At 44.3% G+C, this 19403-nt stretch overlaps 1 protein-coding gene across 4 annotated transcripts in view; it reads right to left on the bottom strand.

The window, feature by feature from the left end:
* PAM (peptidylglycine alpha-amidating monooxygenase) overlaps positions 1-19403 on the bottom strand; it is a 1252349-nt gene that overhangs the window by 395645 nt on the left and 837301 nt on the right. For all 4 annotated transcript variants that reach the window (XM_078675446.1, XM_078675447.1, XM_078675444.1 and 1 more), the window contains exon 10: positions 18814-18881. In XM_078675446.1, coding sequence (XP_078531572.1) covers positions 18814-18881 — 68 coding nt within the window. The remainder of the gene's footprint in view (positions 1-18813; positions 18882-19403) is intronic.

Here is a 19403-nt window from a genome sequence, read left to right as displayed (position 1 = left end):
TAACGGTCTGCTAAGAAGAATGTATGTTTGTTTGGAATAGGACTTAGGAGTGTTTGACGCCCGCTTATTTGAACTCTGAAAAGCTACACTCAGCGTCAAGAGAGATGACCTCTTGCTGACTGTAAACAATAAGATGATACTAAATTTCATTGAGAGAATTAGCAAGATCAGTTGGAACTGGACTTTTGAGTATGTTCCCAAATATAAATGGGGGGAAATGTTTTTCCACTCTAACCTGTGGCATGTTGTTCTGGCAGCAGATTCTGAAGGTTTGGTGACATTAGGAGCACTAGAGCAGAAGTTACACAACCTCTGTCACCAATTCTGAAAGTCTGGACTTTCTGGCTTGCTGTTAGATTTGTGCAGTAGTGGAAAAAAATTTGCAGAGTGTGCCAGACAGCAATGCAACCTCGGCAGCTACTGTTTCCATGGTGGTCTTTCAGGGCTTTTTGCTGCCTCGCTCAGTGCTCCAGTGGAACCATGAAATCACAATACCCGACCTTGCAGGGCTTCTGTTACTGACAACTGTATGCCTTATGCAACAATGGATCCTTACTTCCATACTGAACTCCCACTTCCTTTGGGACAGGACCACTGATCACTCTAACACCTGGAATCTCCCATTCATACATTTTTTTCTTTCTCTGAATCTTATCGCTCCTTCATCCCTTTATCATTCTCATTGCACTGCGAAGTGGACTAACAATATGATGGTGCGTTATAAGTCAAATAAATAAATCAGCAAAAGTGAAATTTGCAAAGGTAAAACTTCTGACTGGGGCAAACAGCTAAGCATTGGCTGACATCACTTCACCCCCTCCCTGCTGCAGAGTGTGCCTAAGGACTGGTCATCTGTACCCTATAAAATAAAGTTAAAATGTTAGACTTCTGTTGTTTTCTATTGACATTTTTTATAACTCATTTCAATATCCTAACTTGGATGTCTTTTTTAATAATTAAACGTTGCTTTCGTTAAACTAAACTAGTTTAGAACTGTATTTCTTTTTTGTAACTGTAATGTTTTGGTGTTGGTATTGCTGTAAATATACTGTATGCAATTTTGCCTTAAGAAGGCCTTGCCGCTTGGACCAAACTACCAATGGTAAGCTCATGATTGCTCAAAGAAACCAGTTTTTTTTAATTCAGGCACTATGACTAGGGGGAAGTTGGACAAACGAATTTCATGACTGAGGCCTCTCTCTTCCATAGTGTAAAAATAATCCTTATAAGTCATCCCTAAGGTAGACCCTAAACGCCGATAGGGGTGCATGATATTTAAAAGTAGGTCATATATAATTTATGTTTTACATGTCCTGGCAGTGGAATAAAGCTACAAAGTCGTTTTTCACTGTGGAAAGGCTGGCAGCATCACCCAAGGTTAACAATGGTTTACACTATTACATTTAATAAGTGCAAATTTCTGTTTGGGAGTAGCTCGAAAACTGGTTCAAGGACTCATTTTAATAGTAATTTAAAATCCAACCAAATGGTCAAGTCAGATTTTACATTACTACTTTGGAAATTACACTTAAGGAAAGTTATCCTTTTCCTCCCTTGACAGGATGGCCTTAGAGCTGTGCCCAGCCCTGTTCTGAGCTTTTTCAGCATCCGCCATCATTGAACCCCACTTCAGATCCAGCTTGCCTCACTGATCAGACTCATCGATGACCACTTTTTATCCATAAACATTTTCAAGTCAGAAGATGTGTTTTCCACCAGGACAACCTGTTCTTGGTATCCGATTCCCACTCCATTACAGTCACCCTTAACTTTTAACTTTGGCCAGGTCTAACACGACCAGATAACTGAAGTTGGTACTTTTTGCTTTTTGTCGCTATTTTAATTCAAACTTTAAAAAGTCATATCTCCGATCCTACTCTTTCAAAATGTGTTGTTTTGGCATCAGTTTATGTATTAAAATATTTTCCATTTTCCTAAACAGATTTGGGATTCTCTTGTGTTGTGTTTTCACTTTATTACTATTTGAGTGAGAATAAATACTTCACACATTGCCTCTAAGTTAAGTCTGACTTCTTTGTTCTTCGTGCCACGCTACCAGACGGTTAAGCACATGTTTGTTTATTGGTACACCCTGAAAAGGACTGTGATTATTATTTGATGTGGGTTCTCACTCCCCTCAACAAATTCTCCAATTTCTTGCACCGACGTACAGCACTGTCTGTGCAGTGCGATTCAGTGATTTGTGTAAAGGCAAACATCACTTTACATAATCTGAAATCAAATTTGATTTTTGATTTTTTTCAATTCTCCTTTATTTTGAATTGAGCTTTTTATTTCTCTCTCTCCTTAATTTCACTCCTATCCCCATATTTAGCACCAGTGATGTTTGCAAGAGTGGAGGTGGATCTCAGCAACATTGATAGCTCCGCTGTGGCAGCGCAGACAGTGACAGCCGCTACCCGGGTAAATCGGTGGGGGTACATTTTTTAAAATAAAAACGTACCTGAATACTGACACCCTTCGTAGCGCCCTGCTACCGCTTCAGCTCCACCCGGTGACGTGGCGATTCTCACACAGGCTCCCAAAGTGCCCAGCGAAAATACAGACACTACTATCATGCTGCTATTACCCAGTATGAGAGAAGTGTAGGGATTGGGTGGAGTGGGCTGGTTTTATGCTCCAGAAGGGACTGCGAACAGTGCTCCTCAGCCCTGCAGATATCGCAAAGCAATAGCTTGGAGATATCCAAGTGAGCATGAAGTCTGGCCGGCTGTGGACAGCCAGCCAAACCTACATGCACACTGGTAGTGCCCTGAGCCACCACTCCTCCTGCCAAGACTCGGCAGCAGCTCTGGAGTAAAATATAATGATAATACAGCAGTTTTATTAACTGCTTTATTATCATTTTATTTTACGTGTGTCTGCTAGTTCCAGCAGTAGGGCAACACTTCTCAGCCGTAGCAGAGGAGGCACCCTTGGGAGCAGAAAAAGTTGTGTAATGAGGGGGAGTAGAAACTAGCAAAAGGTTCCAAGAAACTAAATTATTAGGTAGCCCTCAGAGGCTGGGAAGAGGACTGCATGTTGCAATCCATATCATAGCAGCAGGAGGATGATGGTGCAGAAGAGGAGGATGAGAAAGAGGTGGAGCAAGAGATTCTCCTGATGATGGTCATACAGCCAGAGGTGATGAGGGGGCCTACAGGCATGAGGTCCTCTGCCAAGATCAGTGAGGGCTTCCACATCCTGACCCCTGAATTGTTGGAAGATAGGCAAGATGAGAGAGAGGCTTTAACTGGCCTGTAGGATAAAAAGGCAGAAGCGGAGAGCCTTAGAGCAAAAAGCCTAGCTATTGAGGAGAAGAAAGTTCTACTGGCACATGAGATGAGCCAGAAAAAACTTAGCCTGAGAGCAAGTAGGGTCACAGAGTCTAGTGAAGATAGCAGCCATGACACAGAGATGCCTAGAGGAGGTAAAAGGGTTCACATCTCCAAAACCTGGGTGCCTCGCTTTGTGTTGAGGGATGACACTGACAAGTGGTTTGAGGCCCATAAGGTAGTACAAAGTGACAGAGGAGCATTGGGGGGGGAGCTAATCTCCAAAAGAATATGCTGGTCAATGGGAGGGATATCCTACTGGCCCTGATAAATGACAGCATGAGGTATGGCCCAAGAAAGAAACTGTTGGGTGGTAAGGTTGGCCTTACCCCCAGAGAAATACAGCTCAGAAAGCAGCTGACAGTGGCATGGGGGAATTGAGTGTGGGGGGCACGCAAAACGGCAGGGAAGTTATTGCTGCAGCAATCAAGCAATATCAAGCTTGTCACCCGCCTCACACAGTATGGCTCTGGTTCTGGACCCCATGAATTCAAGGTCTGTGCTTCTCACTGAACCTAGGGACCACCATCCAAACAAGGTCACCATCACACCCTGGCATACCTGCAGAGAGGGGGCAAGTCAGCAATGTAGGAACCTGTAGTAAAGGAAGATACACAGTCCAGCTGTATAGTTAGATAATCCTTTATTGTAGATTCCTTCTAGGATAGATGAGTAGGAGAAGATAGGAAGTATAGGTAAAACCCCACCAGGAGCAAGCTCCAAGCAGCTCAGCCTGAGTTAACTAACTGACACTGTGAGTCAGAGCTTCACCCAAGCATTCTATGATGTCATGTCATGTCATGGACATTCTATTCAGTGGAGAACAGTAGAGAAGTAATTTACTACACATCCTCCTTCCTTAGGGAATGACAGCAGAATAGAGAGAAAGATAGGCAAGATACCTCAAATATAACATTTGCATGAAAGTACAAAATGAGATACACAAATCTAATAATGCACGACATGTACAGCATGAGGTATCATTAGCATGAGCAGAAATACAATAAGATGCTAAATTTTAGATGAACAGAAAAACAACTAAATTTTGCTACTATATGCCTCATTCCCCTTCCTTAGGGAAGCATGGTTTAGAAGAATCAAGACAAAAGCAGCAAAGAAAGTTGGTCACACTCACAACCTCCCCATACATGGGTACACCACGGGGTAGGCACCCTGGTAAACAAAGATGAGTGTAGACACAGATCCTAGAGAAATACAACAGGGGTAAAATTCACTCTAGGCAACTGGAAGAGTGCAAGCCCCATAACAAAAATTCCCAAGAGAAAACACTCTGGAAAGAAACTAAAAGTTGCCCTGATAAAGGCATGCTGACACTGAAAATATGATACGGCTCGAAACTTAAAGTCCTACCAACATGAAACCCTTGGCCATGAGTTCCAAGCAGGTAGACTTCGACCGGAGCACAGTGCCCAAACAATCTTCACCAAAAATAGGGAACAACGCAGGGTACTAACCCTGTAAAATAACATAACCTCCCCTAAGTAGGGTACACCGCAGGATAGTAAACCTGGGAACTAAAATGGGGCATTGACTACCCACAAACACACAACCTCCCCTAAATAGGGTACACCGCAGGATAGTAATCATGGGAACTAAAATGGGGCATTGACTACCCACAAACACACAACCTCCCCTAAATAGGGTACACCGCAGGATAGTAATCCTGGGAACTAAAATGGGGCATTGACTACCCACAAACACACAACCTCCCCTAAATTGGGTACACCGCAGGATAGTAATCCAGGGAACTAAAATAGGGCATTGACTACCCACAAACACACAACCTCCCCTAAATAGGGTACACCACATCATACCAACCCTGAGAACAAGAATGGGGCATTGACTACCCACAAACACCCTACCTCCCAAAGTAGGGTACAGCACAGAATTCACACCTTGGAAAACCAAGACTACAACATCCCCTACATACGGTACACCAAAAGGTACATCATCACCCTAGAAACAAAATTGGGCATTGACTGGCCCCACAACCTCCCCAAAGAAGGGTACACATAGGGTTAAAATGTGTTAACCTAGGAAAAGAAACTACCTAAGATAGGGTATATTGTCCTCAAAATAGTGTACAACACAGAGTACTAAACACCCTAGAGAGAGTTCCATGTAACACTAGTTGTAGGTCCATGGGGCCCCCAAAGCTCTCAAGACACTCTCCATAAGAGCACCACACATTTCCCAAATGAAAAACCTACACAACTTTCCAAAACGGAATTGAAACTCCCCGCAAACACACACAATAGGGTGAATCCCCGCCCCCCCCCCCAAAATGTAACACCAACAAGACACTATGCCAAACAGACGCGCACTCAAAACATGCACTGGGATGCTAAATGCTACAAAAATGAATAAATGACTTGAGCTCCGTTGAGCAATCTCTCACCCGGGGTCTCTGTACACAGCTCCCCGCAGTCGCCGCTGAATTTCGCCACAAAAGGAAAATGTCATCCAGTCTATGAGGAAAGTCCCTTCCGCACTCTCTCCAACCGATACATCTTGTTTTTAACATGTCGCCCAGCCCGTCCACATAGGAAGAAAACATGACACCAACCATACATGCAGGCCGGGAGACAGACAGCACCACGTTTGTCGAACTTAGTTGCCGTGATTGCCAAGTTGAAGGAACATGTCCGATAATCTGATGCGTTGATAGAGAAATAGCGTGAACCAGGGCCAAATACAAAATGGCAGCACGCATACCTGACGCTGTGCAGGAAGGCTCGCAGCAGAAGCGTGCGCCAAAGCGTCAAGCACAGAAAAGAAGCCACGGAGAAGGCGGACGTCACAGAAGGAAATCTGCAGGCATCATGAAACTGGTAAGGCTGCGCGTGTCGAGTGCATGCACGTGATGTGGTGTCATAGGCTATTTGAAAGTCAACTGCCACGAAGCCGGAACAACATGTTGAACCCCAAAAACTGCAAAGTTAAATATCTCACACCGTGGTTCGAACACAACTCTGGTCCCAGTTTCTCCACAAATGCGTGTCAGGATACCACCCGTAGCACACAGTCGCTGAAAATCACTTGCCCAAAATAACGTATGAGCTTACCAACAGTGCCGCTTCTGTGAACACTCTTGAATCTCTCACAAAGCTGTGAATACTCTCAAGAGGCGCTAAACTCCTTTTCCAGACTAATACACAGGCAGACTATTGCTAGATACTGATTTTAGATCCAGATGCAACCGTAAATGACTGAGATAGTGGATGAAACCCTTGACACTTCCCTCACAGGATGAAGGCCAAATGAAATAAATACACACCGCAGGTCTCAGGGAAGGGTGTTGCTGGAGAAACTTTTCAGAGGCAGGAGTAGGGTGACAGCAGGCAAATTAGTAACAAACGCCCAGGTTGCAGGTTGTCCAGATAGAACAGGACACTGGTGGGGTTAACCAGGGCGTTACCTTTAAGTTTCAATTGACGTGTTGAAAGTCCTTAATGTCTTTGTTACTTTGTCTTACGGTTCTTTGGTTCCTTAGTTTGCCTTTCTCCTTAGTTCACGCGTAGGTTCATCCTGTTGATAATCGTCGCCAAGTTGTAGTAAAGGAAGATACACAGTCCAGCTGTATAGTTAGATAATCCTTTATTTGGATTCCTTCTAGGATAGATGAGTGGGAGAAGATAGGAAGTATAGGTAAAACTCCACCAGGAGCAAGCTCCAAGCAGCTCAGCCTGAGTTGACTAACTGACACTGTGAGCCAGAGCGTCACCCAAACATTCTATGATGTCATGTCATGTCATGGACATTCTATTCAGTGGAGAACAGTAGAGAAGTAATTTACTACAGAACCCTCAGCAAATGGGACTGATGTTGGTTCCTGGTGCCCGCAGTGCCCCACGTGATAGGATCCCTGGAGGTACAGTACTTTTGAGCAATGACTCGGCTAAGATCTTTTGAGCTGTACACTCCAGGCGATAGAGTCAGTCATGGCACCTGCCAGATGAGAAGATTATTCAGCACCCAAGGTCACAAACACAGAATTGTAGAGCTGGCATAGGCCACCCAAGCTCCCACAAAAACGGTCTTCAAGTACACTGGGTCATCAGCTGTCACATGGATTTAGGTGTGATCTATACAGTCAAGGCTCTTAGGCTTTACCAGCGACCCGAGGACTACTCGCAGGAGCTGAAGTTAAGCTTAGTAAACGTAACGCTCTAAGGACATTAGTGGGCAGACACTGTAGGTACAGGGATGAAGGGAGTTCAGCATGGTGGATGTGAAGCCGGGCCTCTGCCATCATTGTAGGTAGTTACACAGCTCCCTTGCTTTATGGGCTACTGGTCTGTACTCCTCTGCTGTTCTGAGCAGCTATATTCTTGTGCAGGGCACATCCAGTACTATTTGTCAACAGTCACTGGGCTTCCTCCCTCAAGGGCAGATTCAAAAGCACTTCTAGCAAAGATTCTTTTTCCACCAAGTCGTGCCCTGACTTGGCAAGGAAGCTGGCTGTTTAGAACATCAACCTAGTGGAAGACGGTTTAGCTACAAATGTATTACTAATGCTGTTGACTCATCTTGAGACAAATGGATGCATGCTTTTTGTACTTTAAATTAATTGAGCAGAGATCAAAGGTGGTATACTGTATATGTTAGTATTGACATGGGTCCAACCTCACTTGCGTTATATGGATCCACTCTATTTGCTTGTAAACTCGTAATGAGAGCCTAGGTGAGCGGCAGATTTGAAATGAGACTTTAGAGATTATTGAGGTGTCTTCTGTTCTAGCCATAGACTGGCAGAAATCTGTATTATGTCCATTACCAAATTGTAACTTTACCAACTCAAGTATACAATAAACCTTTCAAAATCTGATAAGAACTGAGGAAAATGATACCCTGGTGATCGAAATAAAATTGTAACTCTCTGATTTACGGTCTTCATTGCCATATCTTTCACGGAAAAAATGGCATTGGCTGACATGACCCTCGTTAAGCCGAAGTTTTCAAACAATACTAATGTTAATTCCAAGATCACTCTTCTATAGGATTCACTGACTCAAGACTCCGTTATATTGGTAGATATAGACTGCAGAGTTAAACTCTCCATAAACTGGGCCACATAAAAGAAAGGTGGCACATAGTCTCCAGATTTCAAATGGCTCTGCAATGGCTACCATTAACCAAAAAAATATTGGCTAGTAGCAGGAATGTCCTCTGTAAGATATACAATTGTGTGTCCCTGCCCTCAGTGCTAATCTATCATTATCTAGTATACTTGATTTTGGTTTAGGCCCTAGGCTCACACTAATTGAATGTGTACGCAAAGACCTAGGCCCATCCCTTGAGATGAGTTGTTACATTCCTGGGTTAGGCCCATGTAGCAAAGCTGTGATTTCTTACATTGTGCTCACAATAACATTTCTGCTGTGAACTTTGGCACATATTTACGTGTGCAACATGGTGGATTTGTTTCTCTGAAACTAAACTTGTTTACACATCTAGCTTTGCACAACATCACAACATTATCACAATGCCCTGAACATCTTGTACAAGGTCTCACTATATACAAATGTCATCTCTATCTTCATCCAAGTGGAGACAGGGCTATCTACATAGCCATAACATCTCTAATCTATAAGCGCATCGCAAGGCTGCTTTCTATTATAAAAGATGAGCATACCAATAGATTAGTAGAGGAGGCATCACACCTGACACTGAGGATTCACCACGCAGTGGTCTGACATCTTGTGAGTCGTGTCCAGGTCATGACCAAGACAAGGTCCTTCATTCTCTCCCTCAGGTAATGGGGTTGCATCGTCCCTTGGCTGGATTCTTGGCTCTACACCTACACACACTCTAGGTACACTTAGAGTAGGGTTTGCATAGTAGGAGTATGCTCGATTACTGCCTTGTTTTATATGCCTAAGTACATACACTTTTAGCACCATGGTAGAACTATGTCTACTATTTACGCTTTTGATGCTGGTAATCACATTTGTCTGCTTCTGTCTACTAATCATTGTAGCGCACGTATTTTATACAAGAATAACTTTGGTTGAATAAATATATCGACAACGTCCCACTGTGTATTCTCTGTATACCTCTAGGAGAATAAGTGAGCATGAGTGACTGTGCAAAAGGTTTTGTACTGTTTCCGCGATCACTGGGGTGACACGTTCAGAAGTAGCCTGAAACCATTCACTCCCTGATAAGGTTAGGGGGCTTACAGTGGCACTGTGAGCTAGCTGGTCTATGGGCCAACACATCCTGTGGGGGTTATCCAGAACAAGTTTGGGAAGCAAGCCCCTAGTTTATGTTGTCCACCAAACGCGCAGATCCTACGGATTAGGAGGAACTACAAGATAGAGTGAGGTCATGAACCTGGAGGGACACATCAAACATTCCCTGATTTGCTGGACAGTGGACTACTGTCCCTGTCAAGGGTTTATCATGTAGAGCCATGATGACAACAAACTGTGTACCAGTAGCTGTGAAGACCTTCCTACCTGTGTCAATGAAGTCGAGTTCTACTTCTGCGCACTAACACGTGCCCTAGTGCAAACATCCCAGTGCATGTGTGTAGCCTCTGTGGTGCATGCATTGTATGTATGAGCAAATAACAGTAATGGAGGCCTGTGGTTTCCATTTTAGAAGCCACTGAATTACTCAGGTGCACTTTTGCAGACAGGGGAAGTGTATTGCTGACATTCCTGATTAGTCTTCTTCACTGACGCAATTTGGTATATGGTGGGGATAAAGAGCGGGACTACATTCCTTGTTGTTCGGAATATGAAAAGTCCTTAAGGTGAGGGCCTTCCTTTTTTTTTACAACATGTTTTTATTGCTGACATCCAATGAAGGACGTGGGCCTCATAGGGTACCCATTTCCAACATGTAAAGTGACAAATATGTGAATCAACATTTCCAGCAATCATAGCGGATTGATTCCACAAAAGATACATTATATAATATAAATAAAGAACAGAAAAGAAAAAGAACAACAGAAAAAAGCCACTGTGCCACATTGCTTCCCCTTGGCCTGATATATGAAACCTAGATAAAGGAGAACATTCTGCCATCCACATGCATAATGATTACTAGTAATACTTATATACCAGCTAGCTAGTATCATGATAGGGATTCATTAACATAGGATGGGGTAAGGCTCTAGATACATTCCCCTATACTCCGCCTACCTTTTCCAGATTTTGTAATGTTTCCGCGGGGCAACCCCTAGCCTCAAAGACCGGGAGCTCTAAACTCATACAAAAGTCAAGACTCCTCTTCCACACCCTGAGCGACAGTGCTGTCTCAGTCCTCCAGGCCTGGGCAAAGCCTCTCTCTTAGCCAGTGTTAGGCCCAGAAATAGAAGATGGCGTTTGCACCTATTTCCGTCTATATCTTCCGTAATGTGTAAAATAGCCAACCTCGGTGAGGAGGAAAGAAACCACACTAGGACCTCAGACAGGCATGCAAATACCCCCTCCCAGAAATTGGCCAGCACTGGGCAGGCCCCTACAGTATGCAGAAATGTGCCCTCTATAGAGTTACATTGCAGACAATGTGGGGATGCAATGATTCCAGAACGCCACTGCCTGTGCCTAGTATAATAAACTCTGTGCCGCTCTCCAAAGTTTGAAAATTAGAGCTGTAGCGGGTGGTAGCTCATGAAGCAAGGCAGCGGAATAAAGAACCCTGTGGAGAGCGTCATCCCTAGCAGCCAGCGCTCCACCGCATAAGCCGGGTCACCACGATCACCGTACCACCAGTCATTGAGGACAAGTATATGGGAAGCCATATAATATGAATGGACATCTAGGGCGGCTACTTCACCAGAGTACGTAGATAGGAAGCAAGTCCGCAAAGCTACCGTGAAACACCCCTCACCCCCCCATAAGAACCGGGCAAGGATAGCATTTAGTTGACGAAACCACAAATGATTGATGGGATATGGATGGTTCTGTAGCTGGTAAAGGAGACGCGGCAAATAAATCATTTTAGAGATAGCAGATCTTCCAAAAAGAGACAGGGGCAGTTGAGACCATACATGTGTCTGGTCTCCCACCTGCATCCACAACAGGGCGAGGTTCCGACTCCATGCCAGGGCCTGGGACAAAGAGAGATGCACTCCCAAGTACTTAAAACCATACGGGGCCCGACTACCTCCGGCAAATTATCACTGAGTCCATCTCCGCCCTGCAACGGCCACAGAAAGTATTACCCTCGATTCCTATAAAGACCAGAGGTTTCACCGAAGATCTGCAGAATGTGGAGGATAAGTGGGCCAGTACGGTTGAGATCAGTGAGAAAGAAGAGGACATCATTCGCATAAAGCGATATGCGGCCGAAAATACCAGGAGCCCACTCGAAGCCACTTAGCTGCGCGTCCACCCCCACCCAAGCCGCAAGTGGCTCCATAGCTAGGGCAACAAGATACGGAGAGAGCAGGCAACCTTGACGTGTCTCCCGCCCGACAGGAAAACATTTAGAGACCGAATCAACCACGTGGACTGAGGCAATTATGTCTGTGTATAACAGGCGAATAAAATTAAGCAACCGGGGGCCGATAGAGGGCACAGAGATAGGTGCAGCTAAGAGAGTCCAAGGCCTTATTCATATCTGCCAAAAGAAGCGCGGCGGAGTACAGAGTTTATCCACCGCCGCGATGGCTTTGTGGGCATGCCTAATGTTGTGTCTCGTAGCGCGGTTTGGCATAAATCCTGCTTGAACCGGATGGATCAATACCGTAATATGGGGAACTAAATGATAGGCCATCACTTTGGCTAGGTGAGGGCCGTTTTCTGTCTCCTTCCTGATCACAGTTTGGTGTGGCTGTTGATAGTCAAGTGCAGAATGCATGACACCTCGTTGCGCTTCTGTTGTGGGTACTCCAAACTGGAGACAACCCTGCTGTGAGGAGCACAACTCTACATAAAGGCTGTGTCTGGAAGTCAGCCTGGAAAGAACATATGAAAGAAGAACCAACCCGAATCAGTTTTGAGCATGCACGTAGAGAATACACATCCCCAGTCTGCATCAACTGTGTAAAATTGGAGCTACTGACCCACTTGTTGTTCCAGTTCAAAAACTCTCTTTGACTAATGAAGGGAGTGCTCCTTTGAGTAATAAGAGGACTGATGTATAACTAAAGCTTGTGTCTGCGTGAAGGCCAGCTTTTCAGAGTTACATGTACATCATCTGGAGTCTGACCTGGAAGGAAGAGCTGCCTCCGTGTCCTGAGCCGACTGGACGCAAACCTGCCTGAGAGGAAGGAGGAGGAGTGCCCCAACCCTGCAGAAGATGTGTCCTCCCAGGGTAAGCAGAAGCAGCTGATCCCACAGCTGAGTGCTTGTCCACCCAGAGAGACTAAAGAGAGATGAGAGAGAGTGATCTGCACTGCTCTGAGGACTGGAGAGCAGACTCTTTCCCAGGCGGCCTGCACCATGGCACTGTTCTAAAGTATGCACACGTGAAAGGAACCGCTGTAATCCTTTAATTTGTGCATAAGTTTGCCGGCACAATGGCTCTTCCCTGAAATGTGCCTGAGCATACTATGCTGCTGAAAAACTTGATTACAGTACCTGGGCAAACTGAGATGCTGCAAATCTTTAAGATGTGGCTGAAGTGGATACTGCACTGGTGTAGTGACTGTCTGAAACTGTACGGCCTGTGCTGCTGTCCCATCGCTGTGAGCTGAGTTGGTGCTGTGCTGCTGTCCAAAATCAAAACATGTGTGCAGTGGCTGCTTGACCTCTGACCCTGAAAGTCATCACCCTGCTAACCCAAAGCCCAAAAGTGGGCCTGCGACCAGCCAGAGACCATCAATGATGCCAGAGCCTGTGAGCCCGATCAGACTCCCGGTGGCAGACTCTGGTGCTGCTACAGGGGACTCGGCTCAAGGCTGAAGCTCTTGCAGCTGGTGCATCTCCTCTCAGAAGACAACGGGAGAACCAGACGGGTGCTGTGGGTCCCAGGGGTGACAAGCACTTCCGAAGAGCTTGCACTGGTGGGACATGTATATTGGGCCTGAGACTGTTTATACAGCACATGAAATGTAAAAGAGGTAGGTAGCACTGTGCCTGCACCTGAAACATTCCATACCAGATTCAGCCCAGCATTTAGATGAGGGTGGGGAGGGGGGAGGCGAGGAGGATGGAACCATGATCCCTGGGTACAGTGGCTGACAACAGTATGTTTTGTACCTGCATATTGTAGTGTCTATTGTTTTGTTTCTGGACTACATTAAAATAGTTATTTTTTTTAATGAAAGATAAGTTCTGGGACGGACAATCTATTACTATGCTGCTGAGGGATTGTTCAGTTCTCAGCTTAAAGCACCCTAACACTACCTCTCTGTGAAGCCTGTGACTATTCACCATGGCTAAACACACAGAAGCCCTCTGGTCTAGGGGCGAATTCTAGGCAAAATACAGAAACACCAGATCAAAAAGGGCGTCCCTTTTAAAGAACAGTTTCCCTCACCCACCAAAAGTGGCATGCTTCATCATTGGGGAACCAGAAGTAGCAGGAAGAAGATCCTAAAGAAGGCCACAACACGGACTAGGTCACCAGCCGAAACATGTCAATCCTTGAATGACACGACGGGGTCTAATATGTCCTGTTGTGTTTTATGTTTTTAATCCTAGCACAGCGCAGCCAAAATAAATGCATACGGTGAACCCTGGAGCTAGTTTTAACTCACTTTAATACTTCACCACGCCAACAGGCTCTCATTGGGTATTTAGTAACTACCCTCCTGGTATACAAAACATCCCTGAGCTCCTCCCTCTCAGAGAGGGGGTTGTAGCCCGCACAGTGACTAGGTTTCATTGTGCAATGGGGTACCCCAATGATGAAGCATGCCACCTGTGGTGGGCGAGGAAAACCGTCCTTTAAAAGGGACGCCCTGATCTGGTGTTTCTGTAATTAGCCTAGACTTCACCCCTAGACCTGAGGGCTTCTGTGTGTTTAGTTGTATGGACTATAGGAGTTAGCCCTCGCTGGTTTTTAAATCTCCTCTGGCCCTTTTTATGGCTTTTTATTCACTGTGGCTAACAGAGACATTCAAGTGTTGAAGGCGTTGTACTTTGTCAAATATGCAAACACATAATGGTGTATGCCCTGGGATACCAGAAGCAAATGACCCTAGTCATAAGGCCCAGTAGCACCTACTTGCCATGGTGTCCCTCTGAACAGGGTATGACTATTGCCTACGATAAACATGGAGTTGGTTGCCAATGAGAATAGAAGAAAATGGATGTATCCTATAATACTGGATAATTTGCCATGGTTCGGGCAATGTCAACTGATGTGCCTACCTCTCCTAATGGGAACAATAGGTGTTCAAGGTATGTGAACAATAAACCCTCATTACTTTTCCTACTGAAAGGCACTACATTATGTGAAGGTTCATTCAGCATGTCAGACAGAAAGCAATGACATTTGGTGGGCTGCTCTTATTTCGGAGATCTAACTGATAAGCATAGATAAAAATCAGCAAAAACAATAAGATACTGGTTTTCCTGATTTTTGTGAGGAATGGAGACTTGGGATCACCTAGATTTCCAGGATAGATTCCATGGAGGCCATAGTCTCATTAGTTCATTGGGGAAAGTGATGTCAGATGCCACAGGTCTCATATGTGTACAGCGAGAATGTATGACAAAGGCCGCAGTCCTCATACATTTGTCATGAAAGACATATGCTTAAATCTATAGGCCATTAAGAATGGATTGCTATTGCACTTTATTAAACCCTGTAATAGGTCTACAGACTGGTCATAGTACACAAACACCGCTGTATCCAAAAACAACCTAAGACCATAGACTGCTGGCTAAGCAATAATGGGGTACGGGTCTAGTAGAGGTAGTTGGGGTGCAAAAGCCAGAATTTAAAAACTGCGGGAAAAATACAAGATTCAAATTGACACAATTCAAATTATTACACCAAGAGTACTTACCTCCCGCATGGCGGTAAGTACTTGTAACTCCAATATCAATCCAATCTGGGCCCATACCATCTGTGACACATATATATGAACTTATAGCTGCTATTTGCAACATATCTGTGTGTCTGTCCCTACCGAGACTGTGACATGTCAAATGACAAGGCTCAATGCAAGATATTCTATATGTTGCACTGCTTATGTGATGCACCTGTAAACTAATAACGTTTATTAACAAAGACAACATCAATCCACCCTGGCGCCGTGCTGCCTGGTGTATGGACTGCAAGCTGCAGGTTTCCTGGGGCAGAATGGCTATATTCTGCATTATTTGGGGGAAATTAGACTTGTCACCAGACCATAGTGAAGGCAGACAGTGCACTGGGGCCGATACTGCCCATCTCCATCTAAGTCTTTAAGGCCAGGTGTACATTACCTTTCTTGAAGATTCGCTTTCAGAAATGTGGTTAGCAACGGTGGAAATATATTAGAATAGATCAGTTAAAGGTGTTTTTCTTCTGCTGGGGGTTTGAACTGTGAGGCTCTGCAGAAGGTGGTAAACGGGTGTGTTTTTGTGTATGATACTGTATTTTAGACTGTGCTGTCTATCCTCTTTGCTGTTGAGTTGCGTTTTATTCTTTTTTTTGTTCTCACTTTAGTACCTCCTCAAACGCGCCAACTCTTCCTTTTGAAGAGGGAGGCTCTACATTTAGCCAGAAAATGTTATACTGAATTCGCTTCTCTTCCCCTTACTATACCCCACTCCATGCAAGTCACATGCAGGGAAAATCTCACTCTTTCTGCCACAAAACGTCAAGTGATCTAAAAATTGCCCAGTATGCAGCTTCAATAATTCTCCTGTTTTGTTTGGTGCGGTATCGAAGTCCCTTATGAAGGAGTTTATTTGCCTAACCTGTGTGGCAATTTGGGTTATTTGAGAAGTTTCTTCACAGTCTTAAGCGACAAAAAATACAAGACATTACCTATTTTACTTCTTTGTTACCTTCCTTTCATCTAGCATGACAGGAAGCACACCTATAGAACTTCTCTACTGTAATACTGTAATTTCATATTCTATTGTCATGTGAAGCGCTCTGATACCCAAGGGTCTTATTCGCGCTATAGAAAACTTTAAATAAATAAGACGTTTGAGCCACATTCCTCGAAAAAACGTACACTGCTCAAAATCGCGTCACCAAAATGCGCACCACCTCTACGGAGTTTAGGTGCCTAGAAGTATGGTGGTGACTAATTCATGACGTACGTGAAGAACACGCATACTCACATACCTTCCTTTGGTGGAGTCTTGCACATATATATGATATACCTTTAATATGTATTATCCTCCCACTGAATTTCTCTTCAACATTAAATGTCGAGAATTGTATTTTGGTAGAAGTGGCAGATTCAAGCAACAAACACACATAATTTACAGCACAACATCGGAACATTAACAAATAGAGTTATTCCTTTCATGAAAAACAACCTTGTCTACATTTTGTAGAGTGAACAAAAACTGAATACCCAACACCCCATGGGCTTATCGTGTTATTAATATGTTAATATGTCTACTGCCGTGGGTCAGTAAACTGTTAGAAAAACATATTAACACGTCTATCACTCAATTTTTAGAAAACCATTATCTTCTCCATGATTCCCAAGCAGGTTTCCGTCCCAAACTGGGAACTGGGAACTGAGGCCGCTCTCTTGGCGGTAACTGAATTAGCCAGGAAACAAATGGACCAAGGCGGCACTACAGCAATCATGCTGCTCGATCTTAGTGCCGCCTTCGACACTGTTAACACCAGCATTCTCCTTCATCGCCTTCATAAAATGGGAATCTCTGGGAAGGCCATGCACTGGCTCCAGTCTTTCCTGGAGAATCGCTCCTTTGTGGTTGTCGAGGGCACTACCTGCTCAAAATGTTGGCCTTTGGACCAAGGTGTGCTCCAGGGGTCTGCCTTGAGTCCAACACTTTTTAATATTTATATGCAGCCGTTAGCTGATATAGTTCACTCGTTTGGCCTCGATATAGTGACGTACGCCGATGATGCGCAATTAGTCGTATCTATGAACCAGGCGGACTCCTCCTCTGCTAAGTTAAGCAACTGTCTGGCAGCGGTTGCTCAGTGGATGGCTACCTCGCATTTAAAATTAAATGGCGAGAAAACGGAGCTATTGATGCTAGGCAACTCAGTCATTCCCAGCCCTCTACCAGATTGGCCCTCGTGTATGGGCCCCCCGCCCCAACCTAAGTCCCATGTAAAGAGCCTGGGCATATGGCTGGACACTAACCTCAGTTTCCTGCAGCAAGCCACTACTCTGTCCGCCATATGCTTTGGGCTCATGCGTATGCTGAGAAAGGTGTTACCACTGCTCCCTTTTGAAGCTCGCAGAATAATGGTGCAAGCCATCATTTTGTCCCGTTTGGACTACGGGAACTCCCTATACTTAGGGGCTCCCGCTTCTACAATAAGGAAGTTGCAGGTGACACAAAACGCTGCAGCCCGCCTCTTACTAGGCCTTAACAAACGACAATCAGGTACCATGGCCCTGAGGAAACTGCACTGGCTCCCCATTAAGGCCAGAGTGTTGTTTAAATCCCTGTGTATCATGCACAAAGCCATGTGGAAGACTGCGCCTACTATGATCTGTTCCCTAGCGGAACCCTATCTTCCTCACAGAACTTTGCGATCCAGCACTGCTTTCCTAGCCACTGTCACTAAGATCAAACGTACTAGATGGGGTGGACGCTCCTTTTCCTGGAATGCTGCAAAGAAATGGAACTCCCTGCCCACCATCCTTCGTAGTGAACCTAGCCTTCTGAAATTTCGGAAGGATTTGAAAACTTACCTGTTCATCTAATCTTCCTCCTTTCTCATTAGTATGACGGTACATAGCGCTACGAGGCCTCCGGGTTGTTTGCGCTTTATAAAACCCGATTAATAATAATAATAATAATAATACTGCGTTAAAAAAAATAATAATACAGCTTTGACGTGTAATATGATGGATAATTATACCAGAACGCCCATAGTCAAGACCTTGTTACAAGTTATAATATACATTGAGGCATTAATGAGTTCCTTTGTACAGTTGTTTACAAGTCACGTCAAACAACAGTATATGTTAGAACAAATTCAGTAGATCAAAAAACAGAAGAAACTAAATGACGACAAAGCTCTGCATTGACGTGTTTTTCAGCCTTTTTCATTTCCATACCATCAGAAGGCCTTATCTCGTCTAACTCCGCAGTGCTGCCCCAGTATTCCCAGCAGTAACATATAAAATGCATGAAGCTGGTATCACTCCATCACTTCTGATGCTCTTTAGGCCCCGGAAATCCCTGTTGATATGTTCGCGCATGCGCACCCGCAGCTAGGACACAGTCCGACCGCACACGCACGCATTACAAATTATGCTCCTTTCCAATCCCTCTGCACCTTTCAGTTGTTTCATAAAAATATCCAATTCTATTGAGGTCATTTTGCTTTCCACACATCTGCTCAAAGGCCAAAGGTAAAATTGTATGGATTTAAAAAAAGAGATTTCACTCACCTTTCTCTCCTGGCGGTATGACCGTGTTTACAGACATCATAAGATATATGCCAGCAACCATTGGCTGTCTGAAGAAAAACAACCATATTAATCTCCAACCACAGCTGAACAATATTGATCATCACATGCTCTCTTCTTCACTGAAGACAGACAGCGCTAAATTATCAATATAATGGAATTTAAGAACGTATATTACATGTTATCTTGCTTTGAATTATGCCCAACCTTCCATAAATGATGCCAGAAAGATAAACATTTCATTATAATGCAGCAGATTGCATGTCTAAGAATATAATGTTTAATGAGTAGTCCATAGTTTAACGGATAATAATTGATGTGTTTTTAGACAACCAGTATTGCACAATGCTACTGGTCATATTCCATATGGTCAACAGTATTATGGGTACAATCCACAAAAACATTTGGGATCATAAATTGAATTTAATATTAGAATTAACATATCAAAGACTCATGATCTGAAGCATTTTATAACCCTAAATCCCAATTATGACAGCAGAAATAGAGAGTTTCCACAGCCATACGTTGTGGGCTAGGGAGTGGAACATGGGTCTCCATGTCAAATTTATTGT

Source organism: Lissotriton helveticus, chromosome 2_1, assembly GCF_964261635.1.
Source record: "Lissotriton helveticus chromosome 2_1, aLisHel1.1, whole genome shotgun sequence".
Taxonomy (NCBI): Eukaryota; Metazoa; Chordata; class Amphibia; order Caudata; family Salamandridae; genus Lissotriton; species Lissotriton helveticus.
Note: the sequence above shows the minus strand (reverse complement) of the source record. Positions and strands in the feature narration are given on the sequence as shown.